Below are 23794 nucleotides of genomic sequence, written 5' to 3' on the forward strand. Positions count from 1 at the left end.
AAAGGGGCACACCCTCCAATGCCCAAGAACACAACCTTATTTTGCCAAAGTTTGTAAGTTTAATGAGGCATGAAATGAATTGATATCATCAAGCATACACTCAAGCTGGAATTGGAAGAATTACAATTCGCAAAGGGGACAGTATGTACATTTAATCGTTAAAATATCGCTAAATGGCCATGATAAATAAAAAAATGAATAGTGTTCAATGAATTAGCCTAGATAACACGTTCAACGTTCATTCATTGTTCATAATGCTGTTTTGGTCCATACAAAACCCTTTCTAAAATACAGTGTTGAGGTTGAGCACTGGCCTTTACCTATTCTAACCCATTTTCTCAGAAAATATAAGTAAATGGCGCCCCCATGTGAATTAATTTCAGTAATCACTGATTTTACCACCCAGCGCCCAGTATTAAGTTCAAAGTGCTGGGTAAAAGTGTAACTACCTGGTACTTGCATATTAATCACATTCAATGTTTGTTTTAGATATAGGCTACCGACTCAAGCACCACTATGTGCGATTAAGTACCAAGTAGTTATCAATAGTTTCTCGTTTAGTGATGCTGCTGCTGTTTCCTACATTCTCAATATGCTACATGTCAGAAATCAGAACGGGTCTAGTGAAATTCCACTCTGCATAAAAAAACTCCTTCACATAGGCCGTAAGCATGAGTCCCCTATAGATATACTAACTTTCTGAATGTCCGTTCACAAATCTTGCGAGGAGCTCCAGTGCGTAGCCGGTTGATGATCGAGTCATGTTCCTTCCACTTGCGGATAAAGGCCCAATGGTGCTTATAGATTATAGGAACATTTAGGAATTGAGAAATCGGTCAGTAACCAGTGCTATTACTATGCTGCTCAACAATCTTGTGCGAAGGTCTTGGGAGGAAAGTTTGGTGACTTCTTTCTTTACTTGCATTCCGAGGTGGGAAACCCTTTTTCAAAGAGTGGAAATACTTACCCACCAACATGCACTAACCCCGCTGATTGTAATTAGCACAGGTAGGAGAACTCATTAGTGGCATTTAGCTGGTTTAGTGCTTTTTCTTACTGTTTTCAATGCTTCCTTCCTGTGTCAATCCCCCTTATTGCACATAGCATTTTAAATATATTGTTTTGTTACAATGTCTTTAGTTGTGTCGTTTTATTGAGTTAATACCAATGTCTGGTGTAAATTTAATGTGAATAGCTGCAATGGAATGTTTTTTTTTTTCAATACTTATTTCCTCCACTTATTTGTAGTTGGCTCATATAATGCAGTGTCATTTTACAGGAGCAGGGCATACATGTTATGTCACCTCTGGCCAGTGCTAGAAATTCAGTTTGAAGTTCTAAACAAAAACATCCTCAGAAATAATACTATAACTCTTGAAATGGACTTGCACAGTGTAGCTAGCTACATTAGCTGTGTTTCTGCATGCGAGCACGATTCAAAGAGGCAAAGAAAGGCGTGAGTCCACTACCATAGAACACCCCTGGCAGTAACATGTTTGTATGCAAACTGCTGGTCAGGTAGGACACTCCATTGTAGAAAGCTTGTTTCCTGAACTAAAACAGTGTTTGTAAATGAAATACTTATTTCAAAGGATAGCATTCCCTGATCTCTATAATCAAACATAGTCACAACAATAATTTTAGACAACTTTAAGACATCTTGAATGTTACATACTGGACCTTCAATGTAATGTGTTTTAATGTAATCAGGGCTCCTCTGAAAGAGAGATATTGGTCTAACCCTAACCCTGTTAAAATAAAGGTTTAATAATAATTGAAAGAAAATACTGTAGCAGTAAAGCAACACCCGGCAGGCACAAGATAAGTTATTTCCAATAAATAACACAGTCCTTAACCGATACATTTACTTCATGTGGAATGAAATACATTATTAGTACATAATCATTTTGATAGTGCTGAAACATTAGCCTAAAATATCACCAAAATAAACATGACAGCTCATGACAGTATTATAACTAATTAACTACTTTCCTAATGATGACAAACATTAAATGTTTTCACACCATGACCATTTTTAATAAACAATTCTCATTGCAGGACACTACAAATACAGACCTACTAGGTTTTGGAAATTATTAAATTCAAAGAGTGCATAGTTGAGTAAATTCAGTATGTATGTACCAGAAAGTTAGTACAAAACAGGGATAAAGCAGTACATGATAAAGGTAATCTACAACAGAACATCACTATACCAATAGAAATTAACTTTTAGAGTTTTGTGTGAAATTATCATTAACAGCCACCAAGCTCAAGAAGGCCACTTGGGTAAACAGGTTGAAAGACATTATTGTCAATCCTAATACAATACACTTCTTGGTTAATTTGTCTCTGGGATTGGACCATCACATCCGGAAGACACCAAAGCGCGTCTTCTGCTTCGGGGCGTTGAGCGTGGCACTGAGGCTCAGTCCCAAAACCAAACGTGTATCAGCAGGGTCAATAATCCCGTCATCCCATAGCCTGCAGTGTCAGGGAACAAACATGTCTTTCTTAATTAAAGATGTATTTATTGTTATAGTTAACCAAAACGGGTTACGGTATGTAACCCTGGTTCTCGGAAGGAGATGAGGAGGTCTCCATCCCTCCTAAATTTCGTTGTTTGGTACCTGTACTGTAGCAATGACAAATAAAGTCCATTCCATTCCATTCCATTCCATATAGAGCATCATGGAGATGAGGAGGACTCCATATAGAGCATCATGGAGATGAGGGAGAGTAGTGCATCAAGGAGATGAGGAGGACTCCATATAGAGCATCAAGGAGATGAGGCAGACTCCATATAGAGCATCAAGGAGATGAGGCAGACTCCATATAGAGCATCAAGGAGATGAGGGAGACTAGAGCATCATGGAAATGAGGGAGACTCCATACAGAGCATCAAGGAGATGAGGGAGTCTCCATATAGAGCATCATGGAGATGAGGGAGAGACTCCATATAGAGCATCAAGGAGATGAGGAGGACTCCATATAGAGCATCAAGGTCCCCCAGGGGGAACAAGGGGTACTTGCAGTGACAGCCCCTGTTGGCGAGGTTTCGTGAACAGGCACCCTGCCCCACAGAGTTGGGCAACAAATGATTATTTTGCAGACACTCGTTTGCAGAAGGTCCTCTCACCAATGGCCTGTGCGCCTTTGGTGTGCGCCCGTCCACTCAGGTGCTAAAAGGGCTTGTGAATCACACCTGGAACAAGCAGTGTGCCTGTGTGACAGGATGTCCCCTGGCTGGGGGACAGTGTCTAGGTCGGGGGAGCCGACCCGCTCCCTGGGCCTCAACATCCCCTGGCACCAGGCGTGTGGCCCCTTCCTCTGAGGCCCCCAAGATAGGACGGGGGAGGTCCCAGCACGGATCGTCAAGGACACTTTTCCTGTCCTTCTCCGACGATTTAGTTTCGTCACGCCAGAGAGCTCTCTGGCCAACCGCCGCTTCCCCAACACTCTGCCAGTAGCCTCAGCACTGGTCAGGAAGAGTGGTCAGCAAGGAGGCAGAACTCCATCAATTTCTCATTCTCACACAGCTCCTTAGTCTACGCCGCTAAGTAGAGGAGGGCTGTGGAGCTGAGGTACTCAGCTATGGTATCGAGAGGGAGTTACAGCCCATTGACTCCACATCAGTCGTGCCTGTGTGGATGGGGGCTCACCTGCAGTGGTGAGACCTTCCAGTCTTTTTTATATTAAAAAATAATATATATATCACTCACCTACACAGGTTTGGAGAGGCTTCCATTCCACCATCTTATCTGCTGTGAGTGAGGGGAAACACCTGTGATGTCACAGGTTATCCAGCAGCTCAAAAACACTCCACAAAGCTGGCTCTCGTCACATCTCCTGACCTAACAATTGGGAGCAAGCTCACCAACTGAAGGATAAGCTGCCCTCTCGGATGTAAGCGTAAGGGCAAGCGGGACTCAGAGACACCACTATAACGAGAGCATATGCTGGTCAATATTGGAGGCACAACACAACAGGGTGCTCTCATCACTCTCATAGTGAGAAAGGGCCTCCGCTTCTGTAGACCGGGGTGTTCAGAGTGTAGAATTGCTGTGAGGCCTCACACTCAGCGGTTTCCTCATCCAGCAGGCTATTCGCAAGGCGATGCTCGTTAACTTGCAGGCAAAGTGAAAATCACAAGGGGCCGTAGTGCGTACACATTTACATGGACAATCCAAGCCCAGATTATTCTTCACCTTAAATTTTCCCAAAGCCATTGGAGAAATCTTTGATCGACACGGAGGACGAGAAGGAGAGAAAAGATTAAGTGGAACTTCCCCTAATGTCAACAATGTACCGTGGATGCTAGCTAGCTCTGAATGAATGCAAATGAGCTAGCAGCCCATCATTTACATGGTCTCTAAACATAATTACTTTGCGCAACAGCCTCCTAGATATCTAAGCTCAGATTTGCTTCCTGGAATAGCCTGTGATGTATTCCGTGTCAAAACAACCCTCCTTCTCAAAGCATTACACTAATCATTTACCTGGCACTGGAGTAATATGGGCTACCCTCCTCTTCAAACCGTCTCACAATGGGCTCCTTCATGGCTGCCTCTTGCTCAGCCGTAAACTGAAAATGAAACAATGAGTTGGAATTCAATTTGTTTGATAGTCATTTCAATTCATAAAAATCCCACTGATTCTAGAAGAATATACTAATACTATACATACTAATGAATGCCATAAATACTTAGTACAACTGTCTTACATTGTCATAAGCTAAAATATAAGGTTGTTCTACTCCATTGTTTGTAATCAATGTATTTGTAAACAAACAATGTAAAGTTGTGGTATACTGTATGTACTTAGACCTGATGAGTTATCAGGTATGAAACTATGGATCATATCAGACCTTGTGATATCATACAGTTCATCAATACGATCTAGTTCACCATGGACTGGTTTCCTAGGTAACTTTGCTTTAAAAAAATAAACACAATTTAAAAAAGGTCTGTGTGTGATTGTACAGTTATGATACATTATGTAGCCAAGAGACCCCTAGACAACAATGACCTCTAAATGAACTTTCAGCACTGTATAGACACACCAGTCTGGTTTGTTTCAAAGAGGTTGACAGCTTCTTCACACCTTCTGATCTTAATTAATTCATCTGGAGGGATATACAACCATACGCTGATAGGCATCCCCAATTAACCCAGAAAAAAAAAATAGGAGGACTTTGTATTGCAGTCAATGATAGACTGGAGATCAACTTTACTATCCGTAAGACTGAGTACTAAGCACTATGAAATCATGTCAGTATCGTTTTAGTCATCCTACTCTATGTACCGGATTTTAATAGTGCATCAGAAAAAAATGAAATATTAAACAGGGCGGCCGACCGATGTTCCTACTTAATGACATTAATGCAATGTTACAAGCCTGCTGCCATTTAGAGCAGTACGTTTCCTGTCCCGCCAGGCAGAATAGAACATTGGACATTGGTGTTGTGAGATTTTGCCTGACATGTTTATCTCAATGTGCCTCCCACCACTCAGGCGCTCTTACCTTAATGTAGTGGGACCTTCTCCCGGACATGGACTTGCTTACTGATTCTATCACCTGCTATGCGCTATTCTGTACCGCCTGTCATTCCCTCAAAAACTGTAAAACTATATGATAACAACAAAGCATGAATCACCAAGGACGTCAACACTCCTTGAAGGGGGAAACATCTATTCTGCACCCCCTTCTAGAGATAACCTTCCCCGATGGGCCAAAGTAAAAATACACTGTGATCTCTCACTGTGAAGTTTAGAGACCCGTGGAATGTGTAAATACTGAAGTGTCATGAGTACTGATACTGGTAGTGATTAGATGATGTCTGATTTAATTGGTTCTTCCTTACAAACCAGCTCTTGATTTGAATATGAATGGTTTCCTTGGCAACCCTTCATATTGTAACTGCCAACCTATAAGGTCCTACATGCTAACGTGGAACGCTAAACTGAGTTACAAAAACAAGGTTGAGGAGCAGTTTACTTCTGGATAGGGTCATGATGGACAAACCACAGAACGACCAATCAATACCATGATCAGCATGACGGCCCCACGGAGCTGCAGGATATCTGATATCCCTGACCCCAGAGGAAACCCCCATATCAGTATCAAGGGAAGACGTCCTAGCTGTCTGGATAAAGGAGTTTTTAAGTGATCGACCACAATATATTTAGGTCAACACCAAATGAACAGATTTTCCTGGTCAAATATGCAGAAGACTTGGCCTTTAGTAGCTTGCCTTCTCTAAAAAGGTATGTCAGCTATGTCAAGCCTCCTGGATCAATGCTAGTTTCCACAGGGCAAATGTCAACAAATGCCTCAGGTTCTAAGTGTCTGGGCACTGAGATTGATCAACACTTCTCATTCTCTGGACACACGCATGTTTTAGAAGGCTTACACAATGCCTTTTTCTGTTAAGGAAACTTATGAGCTTCAATGTGAGAAGCAAAATACTCTCAATTGTTTACAAATCACTCATTTAGAGTATTTTAACATTCAAGCTGCTTTCCTGGTTTAACTATCTGACAGTCAAAAACAAAACGAAACTGGCAAGGATCCTCAATCAAGCCAGGTCAAGATTAAAAGGTCCTGTTGGCAAGGAAATGCTACTACAAAACATCTTTCATCCATAGCACAATAGCTATTTTTAACTCTTCACTTGTAAATGTTGTATTGTTTTATTGTAGTTTGTATGAGATGTGTGTTGTTGTGCTGTGTTGGAAGCTGAAATAATAATGTACATGTTTTTAACCACCTGTAAAATGGACAATAAAGCTTTTGAACTTGAAATTGAGACGGAAATACATTCTTACCTCCTTTCCCTCTCGTGCCATCTTATCTTTTGTGACGGTGGCTAGGACAGTGGCTGCCTGCTCGCCACCCATGACGGAGATGCGGGAGTTTGGCCACATGTACAGGAATCTGGGACTGTGACAGGGAAAAGAAAGGCATATTGTTAACTATGCCAGCACAACCAACAGTACAGTACCAGCTCCCTCCCCGATGTCAAAAGAAGAATGGATAGAATCACCCACAAACCATCCCACACAGACAGAGTAAGAAGACTATTGCGTAATTTTTCTTCAGGTTACACAGACATGCCACATTTCAACTAGTGACTTCTGTTTAACTTGCCATAACAACGACACCAGGGCCCTGTTCCACTAAGCGAGATTATCTTCTAATCGGCGATAATGTTCTAATCGGCGATAATTTAATCTTGCGTTCGGTTCCATCAATGTGGCTCAAATAATTCGCTGTTTGGTTGCTATGCAACCTATCCTCCCGAGTTATTCTGGTCGCGAGCAGGCTAAGAGGTTGGTTTAGGTCAGGGGTCGGCAATTAGGTTTGGCCTCGGGCCAACATTTTTTTGAGCCACTAGATGGCGGGCCAGAACATAATCAAAGGCTAATTTAAGTAATTGATTGTTAAAAAAATGTGACACGTTCTAATACTTTGACTTTTCTTTCGAAAAATGTACACATCGCTAGTCAACTAACACAGCTTGTTTTGTGAGCCTGCTAACAATGTAAAGTAGTGTTATTATAGTTAACTAGGTAGCAGTCCAATCCATTACGTTGCAGTATTTTGGCTTGACTAGCGAGTTTGTGTTGTGATTCTCAACAACGTTGAAACGTAGTTTCACCCTTTTCCATAGTTTTGAATAATAAATGTGTGGACTGACGATGTATCGCAGCCTAACTTATTCTAATAATTATTTAACATAGTTGTATTCAGATAATTATTCCCCCCTCCTCCCAGACAAGGTCACATTATTATTGGATTGGTTGTTTGCGTGTCGGGTGAAGTTAGCTAAACATTTAAGCTGCTAGCTAGCAAGAGAAACATAATGTCACTCTCCAAAGGTGTAAAGAGGAAAGTTCACGGTGAAAACAGGGCAAACAGGAATGGACAGTGAACTATACGTTCATCCTACCTGGTTTCATCAATGCAAAGCCGTTGTGAGAGACTCACATCTTCCGTGCTCACAATGAATGTTCCCTTTCTATACATGCGAGTCGTCCTTTTCGTCAATGCATGTGATAAAGACGCACGAGAGGAATCGATTGATGCATACAAAAAAAAATAAAAAATGCCTGCGGATGGCGGTATACCCTTCAAATAACAAACAATCTCTGCATGTCTCGCGGACATCTCAACATGGATCCATGTCGTTATCATAATGGTCTTATTAATTAATCACTGAGTATGAAAGCATAGTGGGACTGTCAAATTAGTCCAGAAATCTCCTCAGTAAAGTTTTGTGTCAATCCAGGAGGAACTCCAGACAGCTCTGAACCCAGGAGATCGTTGCATCGTAGAAAGAAGGTTGCGGCGGTGCATAAACTATAGAGTTGCGATAGTTGAGACTCTCTCTAATTAATTTGAAATACAGTGTCCGTTATTACAAACCTGCCTAAATGTCCCTTTGAAAACACTCAAGTTATCACTATTATCAATAATCAAATCAAGAATATTATTAGTTTTCAAAACAACCGCGGATTAAAGTGACGTCAATATCACCAGATATCAAGCAAATACTGACCGATGGGAGGCCACTTTTCACATTACGTGAGTACCAAGCCTGTCGTTATTGTATTTAATAACCTAATTGTATTTTGTATATTTTGAATGAATGGCTTATGGCTCATTGTACTTATTATCCCTAATAGCGCGTTTGCTCTGTCGTTTCAGGAGCATAGGCCTACCACCACTTTTGCGCCGATTTTGTTGTCAATGTTTTTCAGAAAATTAAACAGAATTTGCTTTGTTACTGTTCATATGTGTGTTGCAGTCACATACGTAAACATTACGTTTGAATGATTTAATGAGCTGATGTTATTTTTTTCAAACCACACACGCTATTTCAGCACCACGCCTTGTCCACCTACTTATGATTCACTCATGTTCATTTGGTTCAGCGTCAGTGCGCTTCGCTGCCTGATTGTCTGTCCCTGTGTCATTCACTCTCAACATGAATAAAAGTACAATACGCATTATTCAGGTGGAGGTAGATTCTCTATTCGGACATTATAGGCGTGGTGTGGGACTGTCGGTCCGATATTGTAAAAAAAAAAAAAAAAAAAAAAAAAAAAAAAGGGGATTCTCAAAATAATCTGCTGGGCCAAATATTATTGGTGACGGGCCAGCAATGGCCCACGGGCCGCCTATTGCCGACCCCTGGTTTAGGTAATACGTGCGTCAAAATTGTCTCACAGGCGGAAAGTATATCCCGAACGACAGTTCCGTCAAGTGTCTTTTAGGAAATATTAGTTCCCACTTTTTACGAGATAGATAGATAGTTTGACTGTGTGATAGATAGATAATTTGATATTTTGAAAGTGTGATCGATCGATAGATAGTTTGAAAGTGTGATAGATAGATCGATAGATAAATAAATTAAAAAGTGTAAAAAATAAAATAAAATAGGTACGTGAATCAACTTGCATTGCTGACATTACAGCGGTGTGGTTGGCGTAGGGGTTAAGGCAACCAGCTAGAGTTCCGAAGGCTGCGGGTTCGAGACTTGATTTAACGTAACTTTTTTTTTTTTTTTACATTTAACCGAAGCCTTCATGCAAATCGATTTACAATATATATATATATATTATATTATTATATATATATATGTATATATATATATATACATGTCTAAGTGAGTCATCTATCCATCAGTAATCATAAGAAAAAATAATCTGTCAAATCCAGGGTCCAGTTGAAGAACATAATTTACTCAGAAAGGCTTCAAACACCATTGTAATCGTGTCAGTTCTTGTAAATTAGCCTGCACCATCATTTTATAGCCTATATACCGGTACTTACTATTACTATATTTTAGATGAGATTTTAGATTAGATTCAGACAACGAAATGCAATAAAAAGTGTGTCTGAAGAGGGATTTGAACCACCGTCTTAAAAAGACGAATAAATACCACGGCAGCGGTCAATACCACTAGGCCATCGTGACGATATGTCGTTTAGACAGTTTGACTCTTCGGGGCTCTTTATGTCTGCGTGCACGCGCCCATATCGAGGATTTCTAAGCCGGTGTTCTGTGAACACTCATGACACAAGCCTGATCCTCGTTCGAGGAATCACCTGAGGCTTGAATTCCAATCCCGAGTTGCCTGATCGCAGGATTTATTTTAATCGCCGATATACTAATCAACGTTAGTGGAACGGCCCCCAGCTAGACACTGATTTCTGAATACCTGAGAGTAAATTGGTCTTACTTCCAAAACAATTGTTTTGTTGTCATAGTATAGAAATGATGTATAGCAGACAGAGCATACAAATACATACACCATGGATAATAGACAAGAAGATAAGAAGTAGATAGTCATTACTATTTATTTCTCTCTAGCTGTTACCTGTAAGCTCTACCACACATGCCATAGTTCCCTGCTCCATACGAGCCTCCAATGAGTACAGTGATCTTGGGCACATTGGCACAGGCGACAGCTGTCACCATTTTGGCTCCATCCTTGGCAATTCCACCTGCTTCATATTCCTTACCCACCATGAAGCCTTTGGAAACATGGGGCAAGGCAGAGTATAAAAAAACTACACTTAGGAAGATGGACAACATCTTATAGCTGGAACAAGATTTTAATGTTCATGTGCATAATGAGGTAACTTGCAAGGCCATGAAGTGTATTAACATTTAACACTATTGATGTTATACATGAGTTTGTAGCGAGGGATATGATGTTGGTGCTTTGGAGCATTGCTTTTGTACTTACCGGTTATGTTTTGGAGAAAGATAAGTGGAATGTTTCTTTGACAGCATAATTCAATAAAATGAGTGGCCTGTAATAAAAAAACAGAAACATTTATGTCAATACAAATCGGGAACTTAGCTGCTTAGCACATTTTCTGTGCTAAATTAATCAACTTAGGATCAACTATACTACCAATAATTTCTCAGCCTCAGTCTATTTTCAATGTATCAACAGGCTATGACAGAGCCATGTAGAGACAAGGTTGACGTTTGGACTTAATTAAAATAGTTTTGATCACCAGGCGTAATTAATTAATTCGATTGTTCTGAGGACATTTCATGACTCTCGAACCATGGAAAATTACAATACAAGCAACAAATAAGAAATGTAATAGTTACTTTTTTTGCAGATTCTGAAAACAGGACTCCATTGTTGCCAATGATTCCAACAGGGTACCCAAATATTCTTGAGAATCCTGCAGAAAAAAACAACAACACCTTGTTTGAAACTGAAATATTGGAAGAAATTTGGGGATGCAAACCTCTACTGTATTGGTAACACTCACCTGTGACAAGAGTGTCTCCGTAGAATGCCTTGAACTCGTCAAATCTACTTCCATCAACAATCCTGGCAATTACCTGCAATCAAGCATGTGCAGATAATAGGTAAACAAACAGTCTAACACACGCACGCACGCACACACACACACACACACACGCGCGCACACACGCACACACGCACACACGCACACACAAATGATTAATGTTCTAAAAATGACAGTTCTCCTCAATAATATTGTTGGGATAAAACTGTCTCTGTCACACCATAGCCATGAAGTCAGAGTGGATGGCACAAGAGGGAAAATGATATCTTCCCGTATCCTGGATAGTAGGCTATTTCCTATCCAGTGCCAATTCCACTATAACCTAATATCCTGACTGTCTCAATTCCTCACTGTATATTCTGAAAACTACAGAGTGCATTTGTATAGCACTTCTCACGCCTATTCCAGATACCGCTATTTTGAGCTCAGCTGCTGTTGAGTGGAACAGAACATTTGCAGAAGCCTATGACTTTAATGTCAGTATAACAGCAAATAGATTAAATGTTGGTCTATTCACCTAGGACCGTTACATTTTATTTATGTGAATATTCCTTTCCTTTCCATCGTGTTTTTTTTTTGTATTGGGCACAGGAGAGGGTTGTGTGTTCCTTTCTCCGGTTTACATTTGCAGTTTTTTTCTAAACAATTTATTTAATCCTAGCCAACTTCCCCATTCTGTTTGCATACGCCTCCCTAGCAAGGAGTGTGTACAACATTTCTCATTTTGTTGAGATGAGTGTTTGCTGATTTGCAAAAGAGTTGCTATTAATGTACGACCGGAAGATTGATGTTGTTTTATGATGATGAGAAGTGTGTAGCCGATGATAGCGACTACAGAAAGCAGGGCGTAATGAGGCCGGGGTGGCCCACTTATTTTATGGATGATGGACGGAGCTCATATCTGTGCACAACTCCCATGAGTAGTTTTTAAATGACAGACCATAATGTACTGTCCAAATACAATGACTGATGCATCTCCATCATCTCAGACATATCTAGCCATATCCAGCCTGACAGCGTCTCTCCCTACCCTCGATATGGGAAAACGGGATCAGTTGCTGCAACCATCCGTGCTCTCCTGCAATAAATGTGTTCAGGGACTGAAGATTGACACTGGTGGGAAACACATTCCATGTGAGCCGAGTCCCTTGATGAACTGCATCCAAGGTGCCTGTACGCTTGCTCAATGAGCCACATTGAAACAATTTATCACTTGCTGTGTGTGTGTGACACTGACTCTGCTCTCAAAGGGAAATATTTATATATAGCCTACTACATTGACACAAGATAGCAGGGGTTTTCCCAGTGTTATAGTTCGGTAGCAAGCAAGCAAGACGTAAACATTGAGAATTGCATTAAATGTGCTTATAGAAGACCACCTTTTCCTGGGAGAAAACCCCCAGACCCTCTGTCCAAATTATGATTATGAATTTTATCGCCAATAATTCTGCCAGCTGAAAGTCACCACTGAGTTTAGGGGGCATCCTCTTATACTGGGTAAAGGCTAGAATCAGTACTAGACATGGACAGCTCTCTTATGCACAAATGATGTGACGGAACACACCTGACTAATCTGAAACACCTGTCAAGCCAATTTTCCAATACTACTGTTTCCCTGAAAAAGGGGAACTATGTATAAAAAGGGTTGCCATTTCTAAATGGTGAAACCAATCTGCAAAAAGAAAACATCAAATAAAAGTTGAGAGCTTTACTTTGACTCCATAATAATTGCTTAAATTCAAATCCAAACTGTTGGATTAAAGAGCTAAAAGAAGACAAAATACTTCCTCTTTCCAATACTTCTGGAAGGTCTGAAGTAACGATAACAACATTTATTTGTTGGAATAAACACACAAAAAAACACTAAACACTAAAAAAACATCACTACACCCCTGACAGCCAGCTGTACAGGACCAAGCCATTCACATTATCAGACAGCATCCCTGTGCTGTTCCCCTGATCGTAATGACATCTTTCTTGTTGTTTGTAACAATTGTAGTGGTCGGCTCAGATTTATTTACTTGCCAAAAGCAGACAATCAGAAACCCTGTTGATAACAATAAATGTACTGAAATAAAATCCAGGCTTTTGTTAAGTCATGGACAAGTGTGGTCAAAGAGGGCATCAGTAATGGGTGAAATACCTCTCTGACATCAAAATTACGTTTCAAGTTCGCTCCAACAATGCCATATAGTTCATCTGCTGGGTAGAGGGGGGCCTCTGGTGGTTCTGTGGTGACCTGTCCAAAAAAATCAAAAACACAAAACACAGTTTCATTAATCCCAGGGGGGTATTCCATCAATGTCGCTAAAGAAAAATCTATTTTTATAAAAATAAATTATAAATCCTGCAGGATTTATCAAAATAAGCCTGGATTGTTATTTAGCGACATTGATGGAATACCTCCCAGGTCAAAAGAGAAATGGTAACCAGTCACCATTTTTGCCTCCTACCACGAGTACTTGGCTTAACTACCACCCAATGGATTACAAAACTGTCTGGATGAACACTTTAGGTCAGTCACAAATAAGGTACATCTTCAAATAGAGGGAACCTTTTAGACAGTTTCCAGTGTCATGAGGGTAGTGTTATTGGTAATGTTATTATTGAGCTTATGAATAGTGAAGTGTCACACCACTACTGCAGAACAGATCATTTGCAAACCTTTAAAAACATTTGTAAACATGAACAAAGCATAGATAGTACGCACTTTACAAAAGGTACTGCAAAATACTTCAATACTGATTTGTAAAAGGTATTACTGACCTCAAAATCTGCCTCAAATTATCCAACTCAATAGAAACGTTCTCACCGTCTTAGCTTCAAATAAGGCCTTTGCCGGTGTTGTGCTGTTTTTTGACTCCCCCTTCGTATTACTTGTAAACTATTACGTATTTAAGTGCTCTCTTAGTTCATTATCATGGATGTTATAGTGTACATTGTTGGTTGCCTATCACTAGTGCCATTCTGAAGTTCGCATTGCGATGTGTTCGTCTTAAAACTTCAAACCTAAAATATACGATCACATCGAACTAAATGAAAATAAGCGGCATTAAGAAGTGAATACGCGTTCACGCAAATGGCACTAGAGGAACGACCAATAATGTAAATTGACGATAATGAACTACGAGAGCACTTAAATAGCCTCATAGGTAGCGACAATGGGGTGCGGCATAGCTTCCTAGTACATTTTTTACTACCGTATTCAGATTCAGGAATTAATTTTTTACAGATATTAATAGATTTTGTTTTGTTTTGTTTTGACTTGTCCGTCGGACAACTGCAAGAGGAAGTCCACTTGTCTGAACATTGCAGACAAGCCTTAATGTTGAGCCCTGATCTTCTAATAAATATTTTAAGAACGGTGTAATTAATGTTTTTCATTTGTTTTACCTCAATTTTCTTGGTGTAGTTCAGGTTGCGAATTGCCTTTCGTGCCAGATGGAGTGCATGGTTATCATCAAGGGCCATGTGGTCTGTTACACCAGACTTCCTGTGGACAGGTTACAGTTACACACATTTCTCAATAGCAAAACACTCCCATTGTAAAGCCCTGTCCACTGTAATAACAAAGCATTTACATACAGTATGTAATTAGGATTAAGACCAATAGTACAAACAATTCAAGAATTGCTCAAACGCAATCCCATGTTAACTATATTGTACAGAAGAACCCAGCAGTGATATCACGTCAGGTCCTGCCATGTCATACCTGCAGTGAAGATCGGCACCTCCGAGCTCCTCAGCAGACACCTCCTCACCAGTTGCTGCTTTTACCTATGAAACACAAACATATACAGTGCCTTGCAGAAGTATTCACCACCTCTATACAACTATCATATGTTGTTGCCTCAGAGTCTGAAATGGAAATACACAAGGTCAAAAGGTTACATAACAGGTTTAATTGAGTCCAATAGTAATCAAAACAAAAAAAACATCACAAGAAATATACTCCTTTGTTATTATAATTATTATTGTTGTTATTATTATTATTCATATAACTTGTATTACTAATACCTTTATGAGAGTACAACAAGTGAAGTAACTCATTTTAACAAAAGTAGAAATGACTATAACTAGATGGTATGTGTTTTTGTTGAAAATGAGATTTTGTAAACAAATTATGTATAGCTTGAAATCATGTTTTGATAATGTAATGTTGCTTTATGGAATGTAATTTCAGATACAGATACCATATTCATTCCCCTTATTGTTTACACTTATAAATAAAGTAAAAAACATAGATTTAAAAGGTCCAGGTTGTGGCTTTAGAATTGTACATAACATTTTTACCGCCACTTCTCTGCATGCAGACACATACAATATACTAACTATATTTTACTAGTCTTATTTTAGTAGTGGGAAAAGTTTAAAGATGGTTAACCATGGCCAATATATGGATAGATAAGTTGGGTCGTTGAAAGAAAGTGAGATAGGATGGACCAAAGGATAAAAGACGGTCAGAGGGGAGCATATAGGCAGATAGAAGAGAGAAGGTTGGAAGATAGATAGAATAAAGGATGATGGCTGAGGAGTTGAAAGAAAGTGAGAGTAGGATGGTCAGACGGTAGGATAGCCAGAGAGATGAGAGAAAGTTAGGTTCGAGTTTTGGGAGTTACAAAATATTTAATAGTTTAAAAAGTGTATCAGAGAGCTTTTATCAGGGTTGATAATTCTGCACTTTTTACAGTTGGATTAGTGGTGTGAATAGCCTAAAAGGTGTAAGAGCAGTGGACATCTTCAAACATGTCATCTTTTGGTTGACATAGACCCTAGTCCATGCCATAGTCCATGTTAAAATGTGCACTTTCAAGTTTGAATAGTATAATCATGTTGGATTGGTGTGTATAATAAAGTTGGATTGGTGTGAATCGCTTAAAGGTTGTCAGAGGAATAACATGCAGAATAATGATAATTAGAAAATAAGTTCCAGAAGAAACTTTGTGGGCTCGCAAAGTCTTATTTTTGTAGTAGAAAAAGTGTAAAGATGGTTTTCACGACAGATAGACTTGCTGGGTCGTTGAAAAAAAGTGAAATGGTCTTTTTGCCGATTATGGTAGCGAATGAAGTTAAAGATGGTTGGTTGGTTGGTTGGATGGATGGATGAATTGACAGATGATAGATAGATGAGAGAATGTTAGATGGTCAATATACATAGTGTAGATAGACAGACAGATAAGCTTAGATACAAAAGTGAAAGGTAGATAGACGAGAGAAGGTTAGATACTGTATATAGATGGAATAACGTTAGTTAGTATAAGTATTCACCCCCTGCACCTTTTCCAATGGTGTCACTGATCTACACAAAATACCTAAAAATGTAAAGTTAACATTATTTTATAGAAATTCTTACTAACTAATTAAAAATGAAAACCTGAAATGACTTGAGTCAATAAGTATTCACCGCCTTTGCCATGACACTAATATTAGCTCAAATGCTACAATGTCTTGAAAAAGTCAATCAGTAAATTGAATTGAGTCCATCGGAGTGCAAGGAACTATATCATTCCTGAATTAATATTTTTATAGAGTTTGAGTTTGATTTGCATAGGAATGCAATTTCCCACTGTGTGGATCAGGTTGTCATTAAACTGAGCAAATGCAGTGAAACAAATCTGCTCAGGAATGCTACCCTGAGGCGTGGGGAGACTTACAATGGCTGGAGAGGAAAAAGCACAGTTGATGGAACAACATCATCCAAGTGACTTTGGTTTAAATAACCAACTGGATGTGCAATCTAGTTTCCGCACCGTGCCTGGTGTGAAGCGTAGTGGCAGCTACATCATGTTTGAGTGTTCTGAGTATGCTTGTTGTCACCAGCAGGGACGGAGGAGTTTATCACGATCAAAATACTTAGTAATGACAGCCTAACCCCTACAGTGTATAACTGATTCATATGCAACATAGAGACCCCATAAAAAAATAAGTTGCAGTAACAATGGTGGCTCCCAGATAGGTTGGCCTAAAACAGCATTTCACATGTTAACCCCAAAAGAGGTTTTGGAGTTACAAAAAGCGTAATAGTTTAATAAGTTGAGAATGTAATAATAAGCATGTCAAAGCCTCTCACCAGAGGGGGTCCACCAAGGAAAATGGTTGCTTGCTTCCGCACAATGATGCTCTCATCTGCCATGGCAGGTACATAGGCTCCTCCCGCTGTACAGGAGCCCATGACAACAGCAATCTGGGGAACAAATACAAAAAAAACATTTCAGTCTAGAGGCAAGATGGTCCGCTTCTTTCTATCCATTCTCCCTTGTGGACCACATGGCCACTGTGAATTCTCACTTTGCAGCTGAGTGACTCTTTGGGAATGTTTGAATGCTGTGTGATTTGACGGTTATTAATAAGATGAATAAAACTGATGTCGAGGAGCAGATGTTTTCTTCATGTTGTGGGTCCAGATGTGTTCTGAGAGTATGCTAGCCAAGTGGTCTGATTTCTCGCCCTCTCTGCTCTTTTGCTCATTTACGAGATAGTAGCATGTAACATTTCTTCATGATGTATTTGCCTGATAATTTGCATTCCCTTACAATGTTATTAAAGCTTCATTTGATTTATTCTCACTTGACCATTCTTGCTCTAGTAAACCCAAACTCAACAATTATTTGCACATAGCGTTAATTAAATGAATTTGAGTCAGATTGGAGTCAGAGACTTGTTTTATTTAATATTTCTTTTCAGTTAGAAATGTAAATGTCATAAAAAATAAAAAAATACAAACCCAACAACATCAAAAGACCTGTATGAGGTCTATGGTATACATACAATTTCAGTATTAATACAAATGTTTTACCTGTGATATTCCATCGGAAGACATGCGTGCCTGGTTAAAGAAAATGCGTCCAAAGTGTTCCCTGTCAGGGAATACATCCGCCTGTCTGGGAAGGTTGGCCCCTCCAGAGTCCACTATAGAGTCAAGACCAGGACACATTCAATACAGAACACTGGAACACGTTCTGGAATTTTCACTCAGCAAGATTCTCATCCTTTTCTTTGACTTTCTTAGCAGACAACACAAGCTGCAAGACATTATACAGGATCCTATTGAAGATAGTGACTTACTACTTATTGCTAACTCAATTGGCCCTCACTTTAATAGATTTCAATTGGCTTACAACAGTTTACTTATATAATACAATATGAAAGTTCATCCGTCACAAATTGCTGAATGTTTACAAAAACGAAGACACTCGTTATTTTTGGAGCCAGGCGCCAGCGTTATGATTGCTAGCAAAACAAAGTCAGCATGGTAGCTAATCAACAGCAAATCATTACCTGCAAACTGAGTAACTTCGGCCAAATCAGAACATAATCACCCTTCGTTAGATTATCTTTTGCCAGCAATCAGAACGGCGACGTTTGTCTCCAAAAAAGGGTTAAGTTATGTTTACATTATGCTTTACAAAAAGTAAAGCATTTAGTTGTGTTTACAAAAGGTTTTGGACGTGCAGACATTCATTGCGTATTGGTCTGGTTTTCAAAACAAACTGTGGTCACTCACCGAGGTAGATACATGGCAGGTTATTTTGATGGGCTATTTCTTGTGCACGGAGGTGCTTCTTCACACTAACTGGGTAGTAAGTGCCCCCTTTGACTGTGGCATCATTTGCAACAATGACACACTCCACACTACAAGGAATGACAAAAGTTTATTAAGATCAAACATGCATGAGGTCATGAATCCACAAGAAATGTCTGCACCCTGGCAATGTTCCTCAGGTGGTTGAAAGCTGTTTTGTTCAGATTCCTAACATGAAATCTGGGATTCAAACAACAACAAAGACTTCTCCCCGTCACTTTTTCTGTTAAATAGCTGAGAGATGGAGCTGGAGAAATGTAACCACTCTCACATTCATAGTTCAAGAGTATGAACTATGGATGCAATGACTGACCTTCCACAGGATCAGAAAATGAATGTTTTAACCATGTTTCTTCACAGTGTTTGCTTACAATTTCATTGTTTACAATCAATGGAGTAAAACAAGCTTATATTTTGGGTTCTGATGGTCTAAGACAATTGAACTAAGCTCATGGGGCATTTATAAGTTATATGGTTCTGTATAGCTTCAAAATACTGTATGGTTAAAGCTCTCATGTTGACAGACTGTTAGTCCTTGCAGCCAGCGTTTGAAGACTGGTAACATTTATCCAACCACCTCCCTATATGCCGGAGCTGAAGTTTTCAGCAGTGGCCATTGCACTCACCCTGAAACCCGCCCAATTCCAGTGATGATGCCTCCTGCTGGAACTTCCTCCTTCCCATACAACTGATATGCAGCAAACTGGGAGAATTCCAAGAATGGGGATCTATAAAAAAGAATAAAATAAAAAAGTCATTGGGTGCTTTTCAACCACGGTGCCAGTGTGTGCCAAGGTTTACTAGCCAGCTACTGTTGGAGCCTAGTGAACAAGCCTGTTTGAATGTCCACAGTTGAGGTCTCTAGGTCTGCCCTGTATGATCTTCAGTTTGTTTACATTCTGCAGTTCGTAAGGTGAAGAACTATGGAGACACTAGGAACACATACAATTCTCTGGTTTCCCAACAGGTTCTGGTAACTTAAGCACTTTGACAACTGGGTTTGTTCACATCCATTCCATTGTGTAGTTAGAGCGAGCTAACTTGGATTTTGCTTGCAACCAACCAAGTTGGCTAGGCAACTAATATACTGGGTTAATGAGAATGTCCTGCAGTCGCTCTAAAATGTGCATCTACAGCAGCCCCGTTTGGCCTCATAAGGACCAGGGGGGTAGAGGAGGCGTAAGTTTTAAGCAACAAATAGGCCTGGAGTACGCCCTGTTGAAGCCCGGGAGTGACTGTGGAAAAGCAATTGGCGTAAACTTGAGATCCTAATATCTAAAAAGCAATACGGTTTTCTTATTTTATCGGATTAAAGTAGCGTGATCGTTCTGATGACAGGGAGGTGACGTGTAACTGCTCTTATCCATCATGCAGCAAACGGTCAGAGTGCCTGCAGCTACCCTCCATGCTCCTCAAGCCTATTCCCCAACGATGTGGAGATGATCGACACCTCTCTGTGCCCCATCCTATACATGATGGCCTCTGACCCACAAAGCTCTGTCCTCTTACGTGTGCAGAGGCCTCCAGCCTCCAGAAAGAGGAAGAGTGAGGAAACACTGAGACACACCGACAACTCAGAGGACGACACTATCCCCAAGGAGCTCCAACCTCCCCGAAGACGCCAGAGATTCAAAGGAAATTGAGATGAAAGTCTCTTTCATTGTCCACACAATGACTGAACAATTGTTGACTTGAAGGTTGAGTGTGTGTGTGTGTGTGTGTGTGTGTGTGTGTGTGTGTGTGTGTGTGTGTGTGTGTGTGTGTGCGTGCGTGTGTGCGTGTGCGTGTTAGCATGTGTCCAAGTATTTATCTTCTCAGTTATATGGTGTGTAATTTATTGCGTTATATTATATATTTTTTTTATTTAACCTTTATTTAACCAGGCAAACATGTAATGTGGATTCACCCCAGCATAACAAGTCTGACCATTATTACAATTGGCTATTCCATAAAGTGAACTTGGAATAAAGAAAATACAATATGCCAAATTAATATTACGGGTGCATTATAATTATAATGTAATGTAATAAAGAATTGCATTATGATGTCATCTACAGCCAACAACATTACAAAACTCAAAAAGACACTGGATTTCTGTTGAACGTCTGTTGAAATTAAGGAGTTGTTAAATTGAAATGTTTGATCTGTTCAGGGTTTTTATCTGCTTGTCACCAATTATTGCAGTAGTGATTCTGCAATTATTGCAGTATGAGAGTCTCTCATCGGTTGGAATCGTCTGCATTTTTAAAGTGTCTGCCTGGCTTAAGTTGAATTGAGTCTGAGTGCAGTATTCGTTCAGTAAATTCACTTGATTTCAGAATTAACACTCCTGTCTTGGTCCCTCAGTTGAACAAGAATCAATGACACACTGTTGATCAAACAGGCTGCCACGAGGAGCTGGGCCTGGCAGCAGAGAGGAATGAATGTTTACCCTGGATCCAGAAGTCTGTCAATGCGTTCTCGTGGCAAGAGCTTCCCCCTGGATGTGTGCAGTTTTCTGGCCTTTTCTCCTCCCCCTGTGTCAACACATTATGAAACAGTATGTTATAAAACAAATGAAGCCTGTGAAATCTAAAATAATTGTGACTGACATGAATAGCTGTACCCAATTTGTACCCAGCTTCCAGGACTAACAAACTTTTCTGCTTTTACCAAGACAAGAAGTGGACAAATGTAATTGTGTATAGTACTTGAATCTTGCTAGTCACCTTGACCAGCACCCCTTTTTCAAGTACATACTCAGCACTTACCCAATTTAATCTTCTCCGCTTTATCCTTCAGCTCTTCTACAAGACATTGCATTCGTTCATAGTTTTCCTGAGGAAAAAAAGAGACAGCATAACACAACGGTATCTTTGCTGTATTTTTTTGCTCAACTAGCACACTCTTTGGGGCAGTTTTCTGGACAAAGTTTCATTTAGTCAGGACTAGGCCTAATTCTAAAACAGACATTTTATTTCTGAAACATCACTTGACCTCTAAATACGTACAGTAGTTGTCTAAAGGCTAGCCTTTTCATCAATGGGTCGGTTAAAGAATGTAAAGCTAAATAGTGACATTGTCTTTGCCTACAAACAAAATTGCACTGAAACAAATGCATAGATCAAATGACTTACCAATATTTTATAAATAATGCATATTAGCAGTTGAATATAGAGTCTTTACAGACCTTGCATAACCCCAATACCCCACTCAAAGTTCTAGAAATGCATTCTAGAAAGTCATGCATTGAATGCAACTTGTGCTGAATATAAAAACAATAGAATAAAACAAGAAATAGGAGATAAGAAATAGGAGTAAAAGCATGAGTTGAGATAAACACTAGATAAAAGCCTGGCTAAAAAGGTAGGCCTAAGTGTATTTGCTCCATTGTTGTCAGTGATGCAGTGTGCAAACATTTGTGGGGCAGTGATTTATGCAACAAAAGGTAAACGGGGGGGAATGGCATTTCAACATAAAAATAACACTAGATTTCTATCTGCTGTCCTCAAGAAATTCCATAAGAGCAGCATTTTCAAAACATGATTTCTTCTATCATTTGTTTACAGTAGGCCCACATAACAACTATACAGTTATGATTGATTTGGTTATGATGGTGGCCTGCATCAGGTTGTTTACGCTCAGGTATTTAGGAGTAGTCAACATCAAGACCTATATTTAATTTCTGAAAATTAAATATAGGTCCCCCCAGCCAATCCAATTGCACACACCCCTGGTCAATGCGAACACTCAATTAAGCTACCCTTTGCACTACTGCTGTTTACAAATACTACCTTTGCACATACCATATGTTTTGCACATTGCACATACCTCTTTTTGATATAGCCTCTATCTGTATATCTGTACATACTACTGTACAACTACTCTACATAGCTCATAACATACTCTAACTACTGCCTTACTGTCTATCACCATCACTATCATGTTTTATATCACTATTTGCACTTCTGGTTAGATGCTAAACTGCATTTCGTTGTCTGGTACTCTGCAATGACAATCAAATTGAATCTAATCTAATCAGAACACAATTCCAACCTGACCTCTGACGCTGTATCATGACTTTAGCCAGCTAGCTCCTCAACTTCAGTCTGACACCACATTCATGGCAGCAGTGGGACTGAAGGCTGTAACATCGCGGCAGGTTCATCAAACTTTCATACATTGCTTAATGATCAGAAAGTCCCCACTACTAGAACAACATAAGAGCTTCACGGCTACTTATCTAACTTTCCTTCAATCACCTACTAACCTGATAGTCCGACGAGTGTATGTCAGGCTGTGAGCCCAGTGTCGCCACTCTGTCGCCATTGTACAGTCTTGTGTTAGCTAAAGTTAGACCTCTGCACCGAAGTAGAGGGAGCCACGCTCTGACATTCTGCAAAAACATGTTTCTCTGTGTACTAGCTCAATTCGAAAGCCGAGACTGTACCAAAAAGCTAATATTGTTTTTAAACGTCTCTGCTAAGAGCAGGTACTCTGAAATGTTCTTCTTCTGCCGTGCAAGCCATCTGCGTCATTGGTGCTTTGCGCCATCTACTGGACTGGTATGGAGGACCAAGTCTGTCAAAATGAACAATAAATATATAGATAAATAAATGAGTGTATGACTAAATAAATGAATGAATACACACAGTAATAACGAAATACATTTCTATATTTATTTATTCTTTTACGCATTCATTCTTTGTTTTCCACATTCATTCTTTGTTTTCCACATTGTTTTCCACATTCATTCTTTGTTTTCCACATTCATTCTTTCATTCTTTCCCCGATTATCAGATCTGTATGCAAATATGGGGGCGTGTCTCGCATTTTCATTGGTTGATGCCCCACGCATTTTCATTGGTTGATACCGCTCGTGACGTGATAAAAGCG

At 39.8% G+C, this 23794-nt stretch overlaps 1 protein-coding gene across 1 annotated transcript; it reads right to left on the minus strand.

Moving 5' to 3' along the window:
• Positions 1-1641: 1641 nt before the first annotated feature.
• On the minus strand, positions 1642-23419 carry mccc2 (methylcrotonyl-CoA carboxylase subunit 2). The gene is made up of 17 exons (XM_080531006.1): positions 23169-23419; positions 21670-21736; positions 21351-21435; positions 19546-19647; positions 18842-18969; positions 18134-18246; positions 17408-17521; positions 15050-15114; positions 14731-14830; positions 13481-13576; positions 11299-11371; positions 11132-11208; positions 10755-10821; positions 10383-10539; positions 6825-6939; positions 4497-4582; positions 1642-2481 (listed from the first exon to the last, which is right to left on the minus strand). Exons 1-17 carry the CDS (start codon positions 23304-23306, stop codon positions 2364-2366), a joined length of 1701 nt encoding a protein of 566 aa, XP_080387132.1. The 5' UTR covers positions 23307-23419; the 3' UTR covers positions 1642-2363.
• Positions 23420-23794: the final 375 nt, after the last annotated feature.

This window comes from Nansenia antarctica, assembly GCF_963989245.1.
Source record: "Nansenia antarctica genome assembly, chromosome: 5".
Lineage (NCBI taxonomy): Eukaryota > Metazoa > Chordata > Actinopteri > Argentiniformes > Microstomatidae > Nansenia > Nansenia antarctica.